This window comes from Sarcophilus harrisii, chromosome 3, assembly GCF_902635505.1.
Source record: "Sarcophilus harrisii chromosome 3, mSarHar1.11, whole genome shotgun sequence".
In the NCBI taxonomy this organism is placed as follows: Eukaryota; Metazoa; Chordata; class Mammalia; order Dasyuromorphia; family Dasyuridae; genus Sarcophilus; species Sarcophilus harrisii.
In genome coordinates this window covers 554,797,276-554,817,956 of record NC_045428.1, presented here as the reverse complement: position 1 = coordinate 554,817,956, position 20,681 = coordinate 554,797,276, and the positions used below count along the sequence as shown (strand labels likewise).

The following is a 20,681-nucleotide window of genomic DNA, read 5'->3' as shown; positions in this document are numbered from 1 at the left end:
CCATTTAAAATCTTGCCTGCTCTTCAAGGCCCAGTTCAACTCCTATTTTCTTCACAAATCTTCTTTAATCACCACAACCCATATTTTGTGTATGTCACATTAAATTTAACTATTTTAGAACATGTATATATGTGTGTATGTATATACACTTTTATTTTTAGAAGATAAGAGTATAAACTCTTTGGGGTTAGGAAGTAATATATGTACAATAAATATTTGTTGATACTGTGGGAAATGGGAATCAGTTTCCATCCAGCTCAAATAAAAAAATTCTGTCTGATAAGTATTGCATACACACAGTGTGCAGACTCTGTGCTTAGTACTTTGCAGATTGCAAAAGTGAATAATTTAGCAAATGATTCTAGGCTCAGCCATTTGTCTGGGTGATCTCTTGCCCAACTTACTTTCCTCCTCAGCAAAATGAGAGGGTTGGATCTCCAGTTCTGAACTGTCTTCCAGTTCTGAAACTATCATTTAGTGATTAAAACACTTACCGTTTGTAAAACACGATGCTAGATTCTAGAAAGCTAAGGATCATATTATACACCATCTCCTGTTGTCAAGTAGTTTACCATCAAGTAGTGGAGATAAAAAGTGTGTAATCCAAAACAGAACAGAAACACTAGGGAAATGTCCAGACAAAATATTTTGAGAAGTTTTTGGATAGAAGGTTTGCTTTCTGTTAAGTAGATAATGAAAACATGGCATTTAAATTGGGGCTTGAAGGAAAGATATTTAAACAGAAGAAATGGGGAAGGTAAATTCTTGCCAAGAGATAGTAAGAGTATAAGCAATAGCACAGAGGTGGGAGAGGAGAGGACCAGAAGAGAGACAGTGAATAATATTGTTTGGTTACTACATAGAGTCGATACATAAAACATGTAAATGTGTAAAACATGTTAAAAATATATATATATATATATAATACATTTTAAAAAAGGTCTAGGGGAACCAGATTGTAAAGGAAAAGATTGTGGAAGCATTTAAATGCCAGTCTCTGTCGTTATGTGCCTCACATGAAGTGTACACACATAAGTGTACTGTAAGATTAACAATGAATGTGCTGTATGATGGTGAGAAAATGTCCTCTGAAATTGAGGGCAATTATTTCCCACTTGGAGGACTGATTAGGGAGGGCTTCATAGAAACCTTCATAGAAAAGCTGAGCCATGGAGAAATTAGGTAACAATGGTTACCTCATTTTTAAATTTTCTTATAATTAAAAAATGTTCCAGTGAACTATGAATCTTTATCCTATAAGCTTCAACCAGACACTAAGGGATATCTTTTCATTTAACTGTCAGTTTATTTGTCAAGATCTCCCTGTAGTAAAGATTGTAGCTGTCAGCAAAGAGATAAAGGCAGTTATCTCATAGACTATTATTTAATTTAATTTTTTTAACTAATCTTTCCTTTCCTTCCTACCTCTGTCACACTTTCCTGTTGAAAAAGAAAAACAAAATTTTTGCAATATATTCAAGCATTATCAAACAAAACAAATTCCTTTGTTGGCCAGACAATGGTAAATAGCTATATACAAATACATACATACACACATATATGTATGCATGTATAGGTTGCTTTTTTAAAATTCTAGTATGGCTTATTTGAATTTTTAAAAATGTATTTAAAACTTAAATTCAAAATAGAAAAAATTAGCAGGGGGTGGGGGGAAAACATTGTCATTTGCTCAGCAGAATTTCAGGGAGGATTCAAGATATGTAACAATAAATTTCCATTTCAAGAAAGCATATATAATAATAGGAGACATTATATTCATGGATATTCATTTTTCTTTGTTTCTTTATAAGTTTTCTTTTGTTCTCTGCTGTGCACTTTTTACTTCTTTTTTTTCCTTTTTTATTTCCCCTCTTCCCTCTCTGCCAAGCAGGCTATAATTAAGCATGGATATGTTTATATGTACATACATACACATACTTACACCTACATGTATACATATGCACATACACATAAATAGACTGGCATCTAAAACCATGTTAATATGGCTGATGTATAATGTAAATATCTCTTGATTGACTTCATGATTATTACCTCTACTTTTTTCCCTAATATTCCATTCCTGAGCATAGTAGTTGTGTTTGTGTATATCACTTATTTCTTATCTCTGCTAACTCTTAAGTCTTTAACTTGCCTTGCTATTAACTCCCCCTGCTCTGAATCCCTCCTTTATTTTCTCTCCCTACCTTTCTTTCCTTCTTTATCCCATTCCCATTAATCTACATACCTAGTCCCACTCTTATTGCTCTTCACATGCTTCTATACCTCACCTTATCCCATTCCCCTCCTCCCTTATGTCTTTATAGATTTTGGAGGGTGCTCTATCTTTTTTGGTATATTTTCCCCATTTAATCTATTTCCTATGTGAGCAGGTTTTCAGAACTACTAGCCCTCCTCATCCATCTAATTACTCTGTGTTGGTTCTTGCTCTCACACTTCATTCATGTGTCATAATTATAATTTTTACCTTTTCCTGGATGGTTTTGCTTTTTAGAGTCACATCATATTCAGCTCTGCTTCAGTCTTTCTTTTGGACTACCTAATTACTGTCAGCCTTAGATATGTGGTTTACATTTCCACATGTAAAACCTATTGAGTCTCTTGAAATTAATTTTTAAAAAATTTTTAATAGCTTTTCATTTACAAGTTATATACATGGGTAATTTTACAGCATTGACAATTGCCAAACCTTTTGTTCCAATTTTTCCCTCCTTCCCCCCAGCCCCTCCCCCAGATGGCAGGATGACCAATACATGTTAACTGCATTATAGTATAAATTAAATACAAAATAAGTATACATGTCCAAATTGTTATTTTGCTGTACAAAAAGAATCGGACTCTGAAATATTGTACAATTAGCCTGTGAAGGAAATCAAAAATACAGGCAGGCAAAAATAGGGATTGGGAATTCAATGTAATGGTTCTTAGTCAACTCCCAGAGTTCTTTCACTGGGTGTAGCCGGTTCAGTTCATTACTGCTCCATTGGAACTGATTTGGTCCATCAGAATTGATCATCATTATATTATTGTTGTTGAAATATATAATGATCTCCTGGTTCTGCTCATTTCACTCAGCATCAGTTCGTGTAGGTCTCTCCAGCACTCACTAGGTATTCTGGTTTCTTTTCAATCACAGTTGTGTCTCAGCTGTGCAGTTGGGCCTGGCATTCCTCCTGATCTAGAGAAGTTCTCTCAGTCATCCCAGTCTCAGATGCCAGACTCCTATGGTTCTGTCTGAGGCTGCCTCGAACTCAGCTACATCCAGGGCTCCCTGCTTGCTCTTTCAGCAGAGCTACCGTAGAGGTATTAACACTTCACGATGATTGCCTTCTCTGGTTATCCTAGGAGAATTTCTATTCTGCCCCATGTCTTGTTATTTATCAATCTGTATTTGCCCTGAGGTGCAATTTTGTTTTGCCTTTGGAGACCGCTGCCCTTAAAAGTTGTCCCCTCTACTTGGAAGAAGGACCAAAGTGAAGCAGGTTTTCACTAATTCTAGTTATAGTATCCCCTTTAACAGCTAAATTCTGGGAATTTGAGGTAAACTAAATTCTTGACAACCTGAGATATTTATTATTCTCCATGTTAGTGATGATAAAGGGAAATTTTTCTTGATAATCAAGAGTTGACTATATTTACAAATGGTTTATCAACTTTGGGGGTTAGTATACAAATAAATATATTTCTAGTTCATTCACTGTCTTTGCCCAATTAACATGTGGTCAGGAACTACAAAGTTACTTAGATAGCTTAGACAAAATGAGATTGGTTGAATTTGTTAACTACAAAAATCAAGTAATATGTTCTAAGCTAAATAAAAACTACTTTCAGATTATTTGTGCTTTCATTTTCCTCTCACAGGCTCACAGACTTAGAGCTAAAAAATACCACAAAAGGATCACTAAGTGCTGCCCTCTCATTGTATAGTGAGGAAGTAACAGTTAACTTTAATGAATCATTTTAAGCTTTACAAAGTGCTTTACTTTTATTATCTCATTTGATTCTCACAAAAATTCTGGGAAGGTAGGCCTTTTTTTTCCAGATGAGGAAACTCAAATGGGTTAAGTAAGTGACTTGTTCAGCATCATGCAGACAGTAATTGAGAGTAGTGGGATGCAACTCAGGTGTTCTTTCCATTGTATCTTGCCCTTACATTGTACTACTTCTGTTTGCTGAAATAATTACAGGTCAACTATCTAGAACAAAAAGTATAGCTGTGTCAATAACAGAAATACCTCCTTTGTTCAAATTTGTAATCCCTTTCTAGCTATTCAGTTTTTTAATCTTTTCTCAGAGTGATACCAATCTTATTACTTCCCCTTCTCCCACAGTGTGGTACATACAGCCACATTGGCTTTCTTCTTCCTTACACAGGACATTCTATTTCCCAGCTGTGCACCTTTGCATGGATTTTCCTTATGCACTAAAATGCACTTCTGCTTTGCTGTTATTTCCCAGAATTCTCTCCCAGAGTTCCTTTGGAACTCTGCTCAGGGGACACCTATAGCTTTTACCCATCCCCCAGCTGCTAATATCTTCTCTGTAAAAAATGTATATTGTGTTCATTTTGTGTGTGTGTGTGTGTGTAGAAATCCTTTTTGGTTGATCAAATGTGACCTCATTCATTTCTTCCTTGGATTATCAGGACCCCATTTTTTTTGGTCACTCTGAGGTCCTGGAACATCTAGCATATCTTTCTGTACCTTCTCTGCACTGTCCTGTACTTTCTTATGGTCATTTGATATTTAGTGTATACCTCCTCTTAGTGTTAAGTCTTTTGAACACATGTATGCCATGTCTTTGATTAGGTTGCAGACTCCTTAAGGATTGGGTTCTGTACATAGTAGATGCATAAGTTATATTTCATGTTAGTTTATAACACCCTTAGTACCTTTTCATTTCCCTCTGGTATCCACATTTGCTACCTTGTATAATATTTTACAAATATGCATAATACTTGGCTCAGAAAATGAGCAGACTTGGGTTCCCAAAAATTAGGTCTGTGAAACGAGACGACTCTTTTGTAGTCACTTTCTTGTTGTTTCCAGTAACCCCAGAGTATAGTTTTGTTAATAGTGAGAATTGCTTATATTTAAACAAGGTCAAATTCTAATTTGCTAAGTTGTCAATGTGGGCAAGAGAAGTCCAGTTAGGCATTACTGCAACCAAACTGAGTGACTTTTAGCATCATCAAGACTCTCAACTGTTGAACATTACCATGGTTTGGAGGCAGCTGTGGGCATGGTCTAGACAAGCGCTTTCTAAATTCTGGTTGAAGTCCTTTTGAAGAAAAACATCTATTGTATGTTTAGAAGTATTTTTTCAGGCAGCTAGTGGCACAGTGGATAGAGCACCAGCCCTGAAGTCAGGAGGACCTGAGTTCAAATTTGACCTCAGACACTTAATACTTCCTGGCTGTGTGATCCTGGGCAAGTCACTTAACCCGTTACCTAAGCAAAAAAAAAAAGAATTCTAGAAGTATCTTTTCCTCCATGTCACATTTGTAAGAAATAAAGATTTGGACTTCCCTTTTGAGTTTCTGAAAGACAAGCATGAAATGATGAAGTTAGTTAGCTTAAAAGAAAGAACAGTCAATTTGGCCTAGAAATGAAACAGATTGGGCTTCCCAAGTACTAAGGGCTACAGAAGGACAAGGAAACTACTTTTTTAGTCACTTTTTTTTCTCAGCAGCCCAGTGTACATGTAAGTTTTGGCTTTAGTGGGAATAGAATACTTAAACAAGTTCACATTCTAATTTAATATTCCATTTCTTTTCCTTAGCGCCTGCAGAAACTTCAAAAGGAACGTTTGATGAATGACTTCTCTGTAGCCTTAAACAACTTTCAGGCTGTTCAGAGAAAAGTGTCTGAGAAGGAGAAGGAGACTGTTGCTCGAGCAAGGGCGGGATCCCGCCTCTCTGTAAGTTTGTTTCCAAGAGGAAAGTTTTTTAATTTTCCTACTTTTCCTCCCAGACTATATTTTAAAATATAAAAATATTTTATATATATTTTCTTTTTCATGCTCTTAAAAACACACACAATCCTCTGGAAATGTCAGGCTGTCTTATGTAAACCTGATTCCTAATGTAAGATTGATGTCCATCTTTCTAAAAACCTTGCTTCACTGATATTTTGTGTTCCTCTTAAGTTTCCAGCCTGGCAGACTGGCTCTTTATAGACAGTTTCTCCGATCACATCCATTTTCTTTGAGTACCATTCAGTCTTCTTTCCTAAAGCTAGACCTGAGTGTGAGTTTCTTTTTGACCGCTTTATATCCAACTACTCACTCTTACCAGAGCCTTGAACTCTTCCCCAGACCTTGTCACGGCTGAGAAATGTCTCTTCCTTTCTTATTTAAGCAAAAGCTATCAAGTATGTCTCTGGTGTATTTCTGGATACCAGCAGCAATAATCCCTCCTCTTTCATAGGCGGAGGAGAGACAGAGAGAGGAGCAGCTTGTCTCATTTGACAGGTAAAGTGATTATCTTTCTATTTTGTCACATGTTGGGAAGTAGAATGTAATTGTTTTTTAAATTTTAATTTAGAGATGTGCACAACATAGCAGCTAAGAGCAGATTTAAGATTCTTGCCTTATGATAGGACTAAGTTCAAGGAATCTGGAAATTTCCAAAAGGAAACTGTATTTTTGCTGTTAATTACTCTGCTGCCCAGGACTTAACAATAAAGATGAGGAATTTGTACGTATTGATTTCTTTACCAGGCGTTGGCCCTTTACCTTTTTTTTTTAAACCAATGTCATCTCATCTCATCAGCATCATCCATTTAAAAGGGACAGAACTCCTATTCCAAGGAACATTTGGAATAAAATTAAGTAAATGAGTAACAAGTGCTTGACACACAGAAAATCCCCTGTGCTAGATTTTTTAATGTAGCTTATCTAATGAAAAATAGAATGTGCCTATTCCTTTATCAACTTTGACATCTGAAAATAAACCTATCATGTTCTTTGATTTTGCAACAACTTTTCTCTATTAGTGTTTAAAAAGAAATGTCCATTGAAAAATGAGATTGACTATTTCTCCAAAAAGAATGTATAGAAGAACTCAGAAAAGACTTTAAAAATCAAATAGAGAGATTGGGGTGGAGGAAGAAAACCATTCAAGAAAAATAAGATTATGAAAAAAAAAACTAACTAGAAAAGGAAATCGAGTTTTAAAAAAGAAAATGACTCTTTGAAAATTTGAATTGGATAGGAGGAAGCCAATGAAATTATTTGTTACAGAAAGTAAAAAAACAAAATATAAAAAATGAAGAAGTAGAAGTGAAAGTGAAACAAGAAAAACAACAGGTCTAGAGAACAGATCAAAAAGAGAAAACTAGAGTAACTGGACCACCTAAAAGCTGTGACCCAAAAAAGAACCTTTATGCAATAATACAAGAAATAAGGACATTGTCCTGAAGTGATAGAACAAGAGGGGAAAGTAGAAATGGAAAAAATTCACCAATCCCCACCTTAAAAAGGTCCTACAAGGAAATCATAGGACCATTATAGTTAAATTTTGAAACCCTCAGAACAAAGAAAATTTTACAAGAAACAAAGGAAAACAAAAGAATTCAAAATATCCTGGAGTTACAATTAGAATTGTACCGGATTTATCAATGACTACAATAAAGGAGCAGGTCCTGGAATAATATATATTGGCAGTGAAAGAACTAGGGTTATAACTGAATATTACTATATTCAGCAAAATTAATTTTAATATTGAATGAAAAAATGGACATTCAATGAACTCTTAAATTTTCAGAATTTTGTCTCAAACAAATCTGAATTCAATAGAAAATTTAACATATAAGGTTAATATAATATCATAATATTATATAACATATAATTATATGATTTCAAGGGACTCGATAAGGACAGACTGTTTAGGTTTTATCATGGAAACCACATGTATAAGTTTGACATTAGTAATTAGGTAGTCCAAAAAAAAAAAATGGGAGCAAAGTTGTGAATTCTTCAATGACTGGTTCAAGGCATATGAACAGACAGTTTTCAGATGAAGAAATTAAAGCCATTTATAGTCATATGAAAAAATGCTTTTAATCACTTTTGATTAGAGAAATGCAAATTAAGACAACTTTGAGGTACCTGAGAGATGTCTCTCATATTGGCTAAGATGACCAGAAAAGATGATAAATGTTGGAGGGGATGTAGCAAAACTGGGACACTAATGCACTGGTGCTAGAGTTGTGAAATGATCGAACCATTCTGGAGAGCAATTTGGAACTATGTCCAAACTGTGCATTCTCTTTGATCCAGCTGCTGGGTCTGTATCCCAAAGAGGTCATAAAAAAAGGGAAAGGACCCACTTGTGCAAAAATGTTTGCAGCATCCCTTTTTATAGTGGCAAGGAACTGGAAATTGAGTGGATGTTCATCAACTGGGGAATGGCTAAATATGTTATATATAATATCTTATGGAATATTATTTTTCTTTTCAAATTGTTTTATTTTTCTGATTATATATGTTTATTAACTTTTAATATACATTTCTTTATTATCATCTTGGGAAAGAAAAATCAAAAGGGAAAAACCATGAGAAAGGTGTGGGGGGGGGAACAGAAAAAAAGATGTGAACATAACATGTGTTGATTTACATTCAATCTCCATAGTTTTTTTTTTTTTTTTGGATATAAATTGCATTTTTGATCCAAAGTTTATTGGTATTGCCTTGGATGAAATAATATTTTTCAATAAGAAATGATGAGCAGGCTGATTTCTGAAAAGCTTGAAAACTGGACTTAACAATGAGGTGACTCAAGGCATTTCTAATAGACTTTGAATGAAAAATGCCAATATGGAAAAGAACCAGGATTGTAACTTTTTATTGGTCCTTCAGCCACAAATCCAACACTCTTTATGTGCTGTTATTTTTTTTTAATAGCTTTTTATTTGCAAGTTATATGCATGGGTAATTTTACAGTGTTGACAATTGCCAAACCTTTTGTTCCAATTTTTCCCCTCTTTCCCCCATCCCCTCCCCTAGATGGCAGGATGACCAATACATGTTAAATATATTAGAGGATAAATTAAATACACAATAAGTATACATGTACAAACCATTATTTTGCTGTACAAAAAGAATCGGACTCTGAAATATTGTACAGTTAGCCTGTGAAGGAAATCAAAAATGCAGGTGGGCAAAAATATAGGGATTGGGAATTCGATGTAATGGTTCAGAGTCATCTCCCAGAGTTCCTTCCCTGGATGTAGCTGGTTCAGTTCATTACTGCTCCATTTGAACTGATTTGATTCATCTTATTGCCAAAAATAGCCAAGTCTATCAGAATTGATCATCATATAGTATTGTTATTGAAGTATATAATGATCTCCTGGTCCTGTTCATTTCACTCAGCATCAGTTCGTGTAAGTCTCTCCAGGCCTTTCTGAAATCCTCCTGTTGGTTGTTTCTTACCAAACAATAATATTCCATATTATTGATATACCACAATTTATTCAGCCATTCTCCAATTGATGGGCATCTACTCAAGTTTCCAGTTTCTGGCCACTACAAAGAGGGCTACCATAAACATTTTTGATGTGCTGTTATTTTTAAAATGTCAAATATGTGCAACTTTTCTATACATATTTCTACTTTTATCATGCTGCGCAAGAAAAATCAGATATTAAAAAAAAAAAGCAAACAACAAGAAGAAAAGTGAAAGTACTATGTTGTGATCTACCTTCAGTATCCATAGTTCTCTCTCAGGGTGCAGATGGCCCTCTCTATTACAAGTCTATTGGAGTTGGCCTGAATCACCTCATTGTTGAAAAGAACCATGTCCATCAGAGTTTATCATCACATAATCTTGTTGCTGTGTACAGTGTACCCTTGGTTCTACTCACTTCACTTAATATCACTTCATGTAAGTCTTCCCAGGCCTCTCTAAAATCATCCTGCTGGTCATTTCTTATAGAACAATAATATTCCATTACATTTATATAACATAACTTATTCAGCCATTTTCCATCTGATGATCATCCACTCAGTTTCCAGTTCCTTGCCATTACAAAAAGGACTGCTACAAACATTTTTTGTGCTGTTATTTTTAATTCAAGATTTTTGAGACTGTAATTTTCTCAAGAAAATGCCTATTTCATTTCTCTCTGTTCATTTCCTACTCCACTCACAATTTTGCAGCTCCACTTAAATGTCATACTTCTTTTGATAATAATTCCCCCCAAAAGACCTGGTATAACCAGCCTTGTTGAGGTCTGGCAAGCCAGATGCCTGTGTATATTATATGTTGTGTGCCTTTTCTGCTCAGAAGTTTTGGTATCTCAGTGGCCATATCTGTTATTCTTTCAGCAATGAAGAGTGGAATCAGATGCAGTCACAGGACGATGAGTTGGCCATTACGGAGCAAGACCTTGAACTTATTAAGGAGCGAGAAACTGCAATCAGGCAGCTGGAGGTAAGAGGAGGGTGTCCATGAAGCTATTGGACTCCTTTTGTTTTATTATTCCCCTCAGGAATTTCTTTCAAAACCCATGAGTTTATGAATCAGAGGTGTAAATCCTTTGTCACTACCTACTTCCCTTTGGGTTCAGGATGGCAGTCAGTGGATAGTAGTGATAGGGCAGCCTGAAGGAGCTGAGCCTGAATGCCATTCATCTTAAGATGTTGAATGAATATTTTTTATGTGGTAAAGTTCAGAGACACAAAAGATTATCAAGATACAACCTTATATGATAATGCATATGAGGTAACTGGTACTTCAAGTATGTACGTTTTGTGTGTTTTCAATGACTGGCTCAGCTAAGTTTTGGTGTCTGTAGTCTTGCTGTTTCTTGCCGGTGAAGTTGTATTTTCAGAGGCATCAGTCCCTAATACATCAATCATATTGAAACAAATTCACTTTTTCAGAATGAGACTTTTAGCAGAACTGACTGTATTCCAGAAATGTGTTTTTGTGGGAAGTATGGCAGGGACCAGCTATCCCCGACAAAGACAAAACCCTCTGTATGTGCCCTTGATCTTGTTGTTTCCTGTCTAATCTAAGATAGTGCCTTCTCTATCATTCCTACTCTCTCATTTATCTTGAGTTCCTCCCTATCTGCTGGCTCATCCCTGCTATATATAAACATCTCTTCATTCCTGTAAAAAAAAATCTTCAATTGGCCTGACCACACCATTCTTGTTATCTATCATCCTGTATCTCTCCTCTCTTTCGTGACTAAATTCCTTGAGAAAGCCATCTACGGTATCCTCATGTCATGTCCCTTTGCTCTTTTCTAAATAATCTGCCTGTGGCTTCATACCTTATCATTCATCTATTTGACCAGCACTAATTACTTCATTTTTACTCACAATTTGTGGGGAAATAGTCCTGAGTATGTAAGGTACGTATAAATACTTGCATTTCTCTCATTAACAACTGAAGCATGGAGCACGCAAGAGAGAATAAATTAAAATGTTGCTTAAGATTGTTATGTTCTATAGGCTGACATTTTGGACGTCAATCAAATATTTAAAGATTTGGCCATGATGATCCATGATCAGGGAGATTTGATTGGTATGTACTATTGTTGATTTAGCAAAAAGGGGGAGGTGACTCTCATAGTGCCTTACTATGTATTGCATTTGGATTGAAAAAGAATATAGGTAGACTCTGTGCAAAAGCCTTGTATGTGTGTTGTTGGACATATTGAAAAATAATTCCCGTGACAAATATCCTCTTTTTAAAAAAAGTTAAGAGTCATGGCGGACTTTCTTCCATTCCAAGCTCCATTTGCCTTTTCCTGGCTTAACTCTATTATATGTGTAATGTCCGGACTAGCTCTCTGGAGGACCTTGGGATTAGCCTGAGTCCTTGTTCTTAGTGGAAGAGTGAAGGAGGCAGGAGAGCCACCACGAGGTTGGTCAAAGGTGGAGTCTGGAATCTGGCATCTTCTCTCGAGTCTGTGGCTGAAAGCTGTGGCTGAGAGAGTCTTCTGTATCCAAGACTTCCTTTAAATACTTCAGTGAGATTACTGCCACTACATCACACTGAGCATGTGCAAGTGTAGCACATTAAGTATAGGTACTTAACTAGAGTGATTACATCATTAGCTAGAGAATCATTGTCTCATCATAGTGAGTCTTAGGTATACTTTTTCAGAGTTCTGGCCCTCTACACATATGAGTATCTGCCAGACCTTGTTTTATTTTTTTGCCATGGTGGTTGTACCTAGCTTTCAGCCTCCGCCATCACACGAATGTAGCATCACTGTCTCCTAACTCCTCTGCACTGTCAATATGTCCAAGCAACTGAGACAATGATAGTAGGGTCAAGCAAGGAGAGCTATCAGTTCATTCCCTTGGGAGTAGGAGGGAGAGAGGGAAGGAGGGAGGGAAAGAGAAAGAGGGAGGGAGGGAGAGAGCAGAGAGACTCACTCTGTGTATGTTGACTGCCAACGTCTCTTGCTTTTCCAGATAGCATAGAAGCCAATGTGGAGAGCTCTGAGGTACATGTTGAAAGAGCCACAGACCAGCTGCAGAGAGCTGCATACTATCAGGTAAATGTGAAGGGCAGACTCTCCCAGAGCAGGCCCCAGCTGCCTTCAGCTGCCTTTTCAAGTTTATGCTGGAGAAAAGCAGTTGTGATCGGCCCTCAGTCCTACTTACTCGCTTTTTTGGGAGGCCAAGTTGGAAATTCAGTTGAATAATAATAGTATCTATTTATATCTTACTTTATAGTTAGAAACAAGAGAACTCTCCAGTAGGTGGTGAAACGTGCTCCCTGCTCACAATCTCCATCTTACAGAAGGGAGAGGGAGGCTTATGAAGGGGAAGGGGCAAAGCCACAGCCAGTGATTCAAAGCCTAGGGCCTCAGCTTCTTTCTTCTTTGCCACTTTGTGTCCTGGACAACTCTGAAAAATGGAGGGCTGAGCTTTTGTGTCTGTAATGACAAAAGTGAGAACAGAATCAGCCTTTCTTTGAATCAAGCTCTGCAAACAAAAGATGGAAATCTGTGTGAGAAGGGCTTCCTTGGGGCTGGGGGAGTGGGCCAGTCCTTCCCTACCTCTCCCATGCAGATCTCATTGATTTATACCAGGCTTTGCTCAGTTCTGGTTTCTCAAGGTTTAACTACTTCACTATGGCCCATAGACTTGAGCAGTTTGCTGATGCTTTGTTCCTGCCGAGTAGGCTCAGTGGAGTCATTACAAGTTTAGATGAGAGATTGTGTCATCTTTGTTTGGTCTTTTGTCATCATTTATGTTGTCTTTGAGCATAAAAAGGGTTTTTAAAATATCATTTCCTTCTCCACGTCATTTTACAGATGAGGGAACTGAAGCAAAATAGGGTGAAGTGATTTGTCCAGAGCTGCACAGCTAATGTGTGTCTGAGGCCAGATTTCAGCTCAGGAAGATGAGTCCAGGCCTGGCACTTAGCTGTTCTAATTTCAAAGCTTGAAGGGGCCTTAAAACATAAAAAGGCAAAGCTGGAAGGAGGCTTAATAATAAGACTGCTGTTCCTGTTAGGCTGGCATAGGCACTAAATGATAAGACTGCAATTTTAGATGAGAAAACTTAGAGGTAGCAGTGCAGAACCACTGGTGGGGCTGGGGTAGAAGAGTTGTTCAGAGGCAAGTTATTGTCCTTTACTCTCAACGATGACCAGCATTACATCACTGTGTTGGAATCAAGTTAGTGTGTGTCCGGCTGTGGCTGATGAGACTGGCATGAGCTCAGAGTGCTCTGCCACAGGTCAGGCACAAATAGTTCATATGAACATCTGGGGTGGATTCTCTAACTTTGCACATCTCGTGTTTGTTCTGAGCTAATTCGCACATAGAGTACAGCACCTTCTCTTGATGACAGGGCACACCATGCTGGGCAGTCCTGTACGAGTGTCTGTCAAGTCACAAAAGTATTCTTCCGAGAGCCCATGGGGGCAAGTCCAGTTGTCTCAATAGATGTGGTAGATAGTCCCTGGGTTCAAGGTGATGTGGGGGCAGAAAGCAGGGCACAAAGACAGGAGGGACTGCTGGGGGAAATGGTGCACTTGACAATTCCCTGAATACAAATGGCAAAGGAGAAGGGAGAGTCATTTGTAACAGTCAGGAGGATGAGCAAATAAGATGTAGGCAGATGCTCCTGGGAATTCATACTGAACTATTTGACTGTGCTTAAGGCACAATATTGGGAGTATTAGACTAGTATCACTTCCCACCTCCAACCTGTGCCAGTCTCTTTTTTACATTATTAAATTTGGGGGCTTGCCGCTGAATTTCATATTAATCCCATTATCCAGTAATTAAAATAGGACAGTTGAATTCAAGGTCCCTAAGTTTAGTGCCCTCTGTTCCAGCAAGTCTGCTACCTTGAACAGGTTGCCATGAATCCCTTTGTATAGCAGTTCAGAAGTACTAGGAGAAGGCAGGAGTATAAAGCCTTTTGAAAGTAGACTTGGACTTTTTGGAGGTAAAATTCAGTGAGCTGTTTTCTTATCAATCTGTTCTTTTCCTTAGAAAAAATCCAGGAAGAAGATCTGCATCCTGGTGCTTGTGCTTGCAGTGGCTATAGGAATCATGATATTTGCTATCATCTGGTTATCCAGAAAGTGACCGATTCCCTCAGAGTCCGCTCCTGCTGAACAGCTTCCAAGCAAGAGTGTATCGGTGTCTCCAGAGCAAACCGGTCCCTTCAAGAGAGCATCCCCCAGCTCCCTGTTAGTAATCTAGGTAGAAACTAACCACTGGTGACTAGGACTTGGGATTGGTGAACCATGGAGATGGTGTTTATCAGTTTATGTACAAATTGTATCAGTTTTGCAAATTAGGAATTAACTTATGTGGGTTTTTGCTTTCTTTCGTATTCTGATTGCTCTCTGTCCCAAATGTCCGCTGATGAGTGAGTCCATGGAGATTCCGTTCTTGAAGTTCTTGTTTGACAGGTAACACACTACATTCTTGTGCTATTGTCTTTTATGTGTGTGCCAGAAGGGCCTTTTTACCAGCAACCGGAACAGAAGGATTTTCTGGCACCCAGTGTAATGGAGGCCATCAAGAACCTTTGATAAGCCAGCAATTTTTCTTACTTGCCATTTTGATTTGGAATTTCCAAGAAAAATATTCTCCATCTGCTTTGGAAGATTTCAGCTCTGTGTTTTTAGCTGAAAGTGTGAACTGGCCAGTCTTAATTAATGGTACACCTCCCTTTTGACTTCATATTTCATCCTTCAGTTTTCTGCTGAAGTCACTCTGTGGTGACCGTGGATCATTACCCACCTCACCCCATTTGGATTGTGTTCAGACAGCACTTTTTTTGGTTTTCAAATGAACTTAACCAATGTATTTATTAGTACTTCCTGGGGCCCTTCTCTCATCTATAGAGAAAGGATGATTGAACAAATCACTCCTATTTAAAAGTGGCATTCTTATAAAAAGCTAAATGGGAGCAAACAATTTGCAGTGACTTAAATTTACTTTTATTTAGTTTGTGACTCTTCATTCCTGGTGAATGATGATTGTTGCTGTCACAAAGTTGAATGTTCCTCTAACCTTTTCCTTCTCTCTCCCTCCCCCTCAAAAGTTGCTGGGTGATGAATGGAAGAGAGATTTTTAAAACTAGTCAGAAGTTTTCTTTAATAACTTATCCTATGAACCTAAGGCTAGAGCAGGTAAAGGGTTCATTTTGTAAATAATGCTGGTTTGGAATAGTAATGCTAACCCTTGAAACTAATTTATGAACAGGAGACTCAGCTCTCTGAATATAGTTTAGACTGATTGAAAATGTTAGAAATAAACCTGTCCTTGTGTCACATGCAGACGTGGCCTCCTTCCCCCATGTGTCGGCCTGGAGTGAATGGAGTGAGCTCAGCCTTTCTAGCTCTGACTTAAATGTGAACCAAGCCACCTGATAATGAGCTAGCTGGTGCGTGGCCAGTACAAGCGTATAGACATCCTCCACCCTCCTTCAACCTCCCTTGGTGTTTGTTTGATCCTCTTTGACCCATCCAACTGTGAAAATTAGGAAAAACAAGGCCCCAGAATTGCACACATTTCTTTGCACTATCGCACCACCATTCCATCCAATTAATATCAATAAACATTTTTAAAAGTTTTTTGACTATGTTTATGTGGATCAATGTCCTGATAAAATGAATGTTGAATCTATACTCTGCTGCTCCCTAGAATCAAGAGTGGGGGTTCCAGGTGAGTTCTGGGGGCAAGATTGTGAAGTTAATACTTCTGGGAAGTGTGGGTACTTGCTTCCTCTACCAGTACAGGTTGTAGGTAATTCCTCTGTCATTTGAGAGATGGTTTGTTCTGTAGGATTGGTATGACTGAGAAAATACAAGATGCAGTAATGAGCCTTTCTCAGCTCAGCAGCACTGATCTCCAGATTGTAGGCATACTATGTGAATCTCTTGCCATGTCTGTACCTGCAGCCTTTCTAAGCTTATCTACCACAGTTTGTGATCCATTAGGCCAGCCTTTGAGATCACTACTGTACCTCAGTGAGCCATTGGAGAACGATTTTAAAAGAGGTCTCCTCACAGCACTAATCCTAGGATTCTCATTCTGTTCTAACATTCTGGGAGATTTGACTTGCCTATTCAAAAGAATGACAGATGGATGCCTTATAAGCCTGTTGTTTATGACTTTCCCCCTTCCACCTCCTCCTCCAAAATTGTGGAGAACTCTAGAGAGTTTGGACAAAATCAGGAACTCCTCAGGTAAAATCAGAATTGTATGGTGGAGTGAAGTTGGAACCTACCTGCCTGTTGGGATAATATTGAAAATAGGAGTCTGCTAGGTCTTAAAGTGATCTCAGACTAATGTGGGAGGGAATAATAGAGGAGTGCTTCATGGCCCACTTGCATCTTAGGCTCTCAAGCAGAAAGTTTGAAATGACTGTGTCATATCTAGTGCAAAACAGATCATAGCAGAAAGAACCAACACTACTCCTTTCCCTTTCATGGTTGCTTCAGCCACTCAGAGGCTGTTGCAGTATTTGCACTTAGGACTTCTGTAATTCCTTCCTGAAGATGGAAAGGTCTTAGTCACAGTACCTACTGTGACCTAGGATTCATTTCCAGCTCCTACAGAATGTACCTTTCTTTGGGACCTTTGAGGCAGGAATGTGGGCTATCCAGGGGTCTTAAACACTTTCTTGTACATAATCTCACAAAGCATGGTACCTTTGTAATCCCCATGGCTCTATGAACTAAGGGAATGATAACTCACTTATCACATTTAAGACTTGTAAAGCACCTTACTTCCATGAAGTAGGTGCTAGATAGTCAACATTTTAGAGACGAAACACAGACATGAGAGGATTTGCCCAAGATCTCTCAGTTAATAAGTAACTGAGGCAGGGCTGGTACCCAGGTCTTCCCGATTCCGTGCTCAGGGCTTTGACTATTCTTCCATATCTCACTAGAAATGCACTGAATGAGATACCCATCTTAGATGGGACTTAAAACCCATTTAGGCTTTGCCTTCAGATGGCTTGATCAATTTGGTTGGGGAAAGAAATGTACTTTTCCCCAAATTGAAATTTGACTAAAAATAACACATTGATGTAGAGCCTTAAGCTCTACAAAGTGATTTATAATGCTTTTATTTCCATTTCATTTATTAAGCAACAGAAGCTTAAAAAAGAGGCTTAGTATCACCATGATACTAGTAAATGTATGTGAGATAGGGTGTGAATGGAGGTCCCCTGGCTCTTGTATTGCCATGTTGCCTTCAAATACTGTAGTCCATTTGGTGTCAGATAATCCAAGGGAGTTTTCCGATTCCAAATATGCCTCCAGTATGTTCTGATTTCTCATCCAGGAACTCATTTCCAGGTTTAGATTAGTTCTTTTCTCTTTATCCTATTGTGGATACATCAGAATGTAAAGGCTGTTGTCCAGGCTCTCCAGAGCACAATATTGGGGACTTAGATGGCTGCCTCCCAGTCTGCAAGCCTATCCTGACATCACTGATGATGCAGGAACTCAAACAAAGAGGGTTTTTTTTTTGCATTATAAGAGGGGTAGGTAGTGCAAGCTGCCCCCTGTACCAAAAGGGTTGTGTTTGCATCCACTGTGCTGGAAACAGCGGGAACATGGCTAAAACAGAAAGGATTATAGGGGTAAGAAAGGCATTTGAGGCTTCTTGGGCTATAGGCACTACTAGATGGGGGAGGGGAGAAAGTACAGCAGTATATTGAGTACTAAGAAATGGAAAGGCCAAAAGAGGCTTCATCTAGGGTCATGATTGAGAGAGGCCAACAGAATTTAAAACCATGGTGTTTAATCCTTTTTATAAATAAGGAAAAGGCCCAGATTGATTCATTCGTTTGTTCATGGTCACACGAAATAAGGAGCAGAGTTGGATTTTCAGTCCAGGTTCCCTACCTCTAAATGCATCTTCTGCCACACGCCTACTGTTGACCAAAAGTTATCTCTACTTAAGCATGGATCAAAAGAACTGAAAGCTTTAAAAGTCCCCATAACCCCTAGCAAGTAGTGATTGCATCTTGGTCTCATTTGCTGCTTTAAGCATAATTGTTTCTCAGATATCACTCCCCAAAAATAAGGTATGTAAATTATTCCCATCTTCTTGAAATCATAAGTCACAAAACTGACTGGAGAGAGAAAACACAGGATGGGATTCAGCATTCCTGTCTGGAACCTATTTTATAGGTTTTTCACAAGATTGAGGTGACAGAAAAAGTAGTATTCTAGCTCATAGCTGTTTCCATAGCATGGTCCTCTTTGAACTAGACAAAAACATAATCTTGTTTCTGGACAGGAAATATATCTAGGAAGAAGTGATCCTATAAATGTCCTGAGCTAACCTATTTCCCTGAAATTCTTAAATGCAAACTAAATTTATATTGCACTCTGAGCTTCTCACCAGCTGTTTGCCCCAGTTTGAGATGTCACTGAAATACATAAGAGGGATTAGCTCTTTGCTAAGATAAGTGTTCTGGACTAGCTGAGGCATTTTTGATAGAGTACAGGATCTACCCAGAAGAATTTGAGCAGTCCTAAAATTAACTGGATTGTTTTGGGAGGCAATGTCAGCTCGATGACCACTTGTCCCAGTGATGCTGGAGAGAGAATCCTTGCGATACAATTTGTACTTAAAATCTCTGAGGTTCCTTCTACCTCTGTGATTTACAGGTATGCATCTTATGAAAATGGTCATTTACCTTGACCTGTATTGATGTTATTCTTTTCTGAAGTCATTTTATTTCTGCCTAGATGTAGTTAGGTGGCTTAGTAGAAAGAGTGCTAAATTGGAATCAGACAAATCCAAATTCTTTCTGCAGATACTTAATATGTGTGAACCTAAGGAAGTACCTTAATTTCTCTCAGTTTACTAAACTGTAAAATGGAAAAGATAATAGCAGTACTCCCATCCCAGGGACTGTGAGGATCAATTGAAATATTTGTAAATCAGGTAATACTATCTGGCACATAGAAGGCACTTACAAAATGCTTATTTACTTCCCTCTTTTTGGATCCAAAAATTTGTTTCCTTTGGGAAAAAGTCAGGGGGCTCCATTCCCTACCACCCTCTGTTTCCCATCCAATAAAAAGAAAAGGAAGAGCCAAATAGATTATAAAAGCATAGATAACCAACACAACTGAGGTCTGGCTGAGAGGCTTGTTTCTGGTCAACACAATTTGATACTGTGGCCAATGGTCAAACTAGAGGGAAAGGGCTACCTCTTTTACTATTTCAACTTTATAAGCTGCTATGTACATTTATTAGATTCGAACAAATACCGTTTACTAATTAGGAGCCTTGGATTTCCACTTTGGTTGTCTACTCTCATTTCTGTGGATAGCTGCCATCTTTCTCCAGATCCAATCGGGGCTTTCAGAGATGTGTCTATTAAATTCAGCACTTTCTAACATGGCGTATCTTTAGGAAATAAAGTCAGCATGGGTCGGCATCAGTACTGGAAAAAAGAATAGACTTCCAGCCTCCTTTCCTCTACCCCTTCATTGTTCTGCCCCAGGAAAGGTTTTTATCTATGTTTGTTTCAGGCATATTGATGCTTCGTGGTTCTGGGACTTCATTGACATATGTATTCATCAGAGCAGGTGCAATCTTGGAATCCTTGCTTTCTTATCCTCTATACATCTTACCTATGTCATTCCATTTCTCTGGACTTTTAAATATTTCATGGTTATCAGTCTAAAATTTGGACTCTGTCATTCCTTGTTTTTTATGTGATCAGTCTACTTCTTTTCCTGGATTATATTTGGTCTTGATGTAATCATTCATCATAGATCATGGCCGATAATAAAACCCTTAAACCTCTACCAAGTCCCTTTCTTCAGTTGGTTTAAATTGAAAAATATTACAATTGAAGTTCATTGCAAAAAGCAGTAGGACTCGAGGTCTCTTAAATGAAGGTTTATGTGAAAGTTCTGTGAGCCCTAGATGAAGGGAGAAATTTCTGGTCATTTTTGTCACAAAAGGGACAAAGCTAAGGGAATGGGGTGAGGTAGAAATCGGTCATGGGATTATCTATCCTACATGCTTTTCAGTTACAAAGCAGGATTCCCTGTTCAGAGCATGGGGAAAGGCACTGAATGAAGGTGGTGAGTATATGAATCGTGGGCTTTCGAGCAAGAGAAGAACTTGGGATATCAATCTTTTTGAATCTTAGATCATAGAATATAAGTTTGCGGAGGACCCTTAGAA

The 20,681-nt window shown here is 38.1% G+C and overlaps 1 protein-coding gene across 1 annotated transcript in view; it reads left to right on the top strand.

Moving 5' to 3' along the window:
• STX12 (syntaxin 12) overlaps window positions 1–16,092 on the top strand; it is a 32,844-nt gene extending 16,752 nt beyond the window's left edge. Inside the window, exons 4-9 of the mRNA XM_031962479.1 lie at window positions 5,800–5,937; window positions 6,446–6,489; window positions 10,348–10,453; window positions 11,482–11,554; window positions 12,454–12,536; window positions 14,493–16,092. Of these exons, the coding sequence (XP_031818339.1) occupies window positions 5,800–5,937; window positions 6,446–6,489; window positions 10,348–10,453; window positions 11,482–11,554; window positions 12,454–12,536; window positions 14,493–14,588 (540 nt within the window). The 3' untranslated portion in view covers window positions 14,589–16,092. The remainder of the gene's footprint in view (window positions 1–5,799; window positions 5,938–6,445; window positions 6,490–10,347; window positions 10,454–11,481; window positions 11,555–12,453; window positions 12,537–14,492) is intronic.
• Window positions 16,093–20,681: the final 4,589 nt, after the last annotated feature.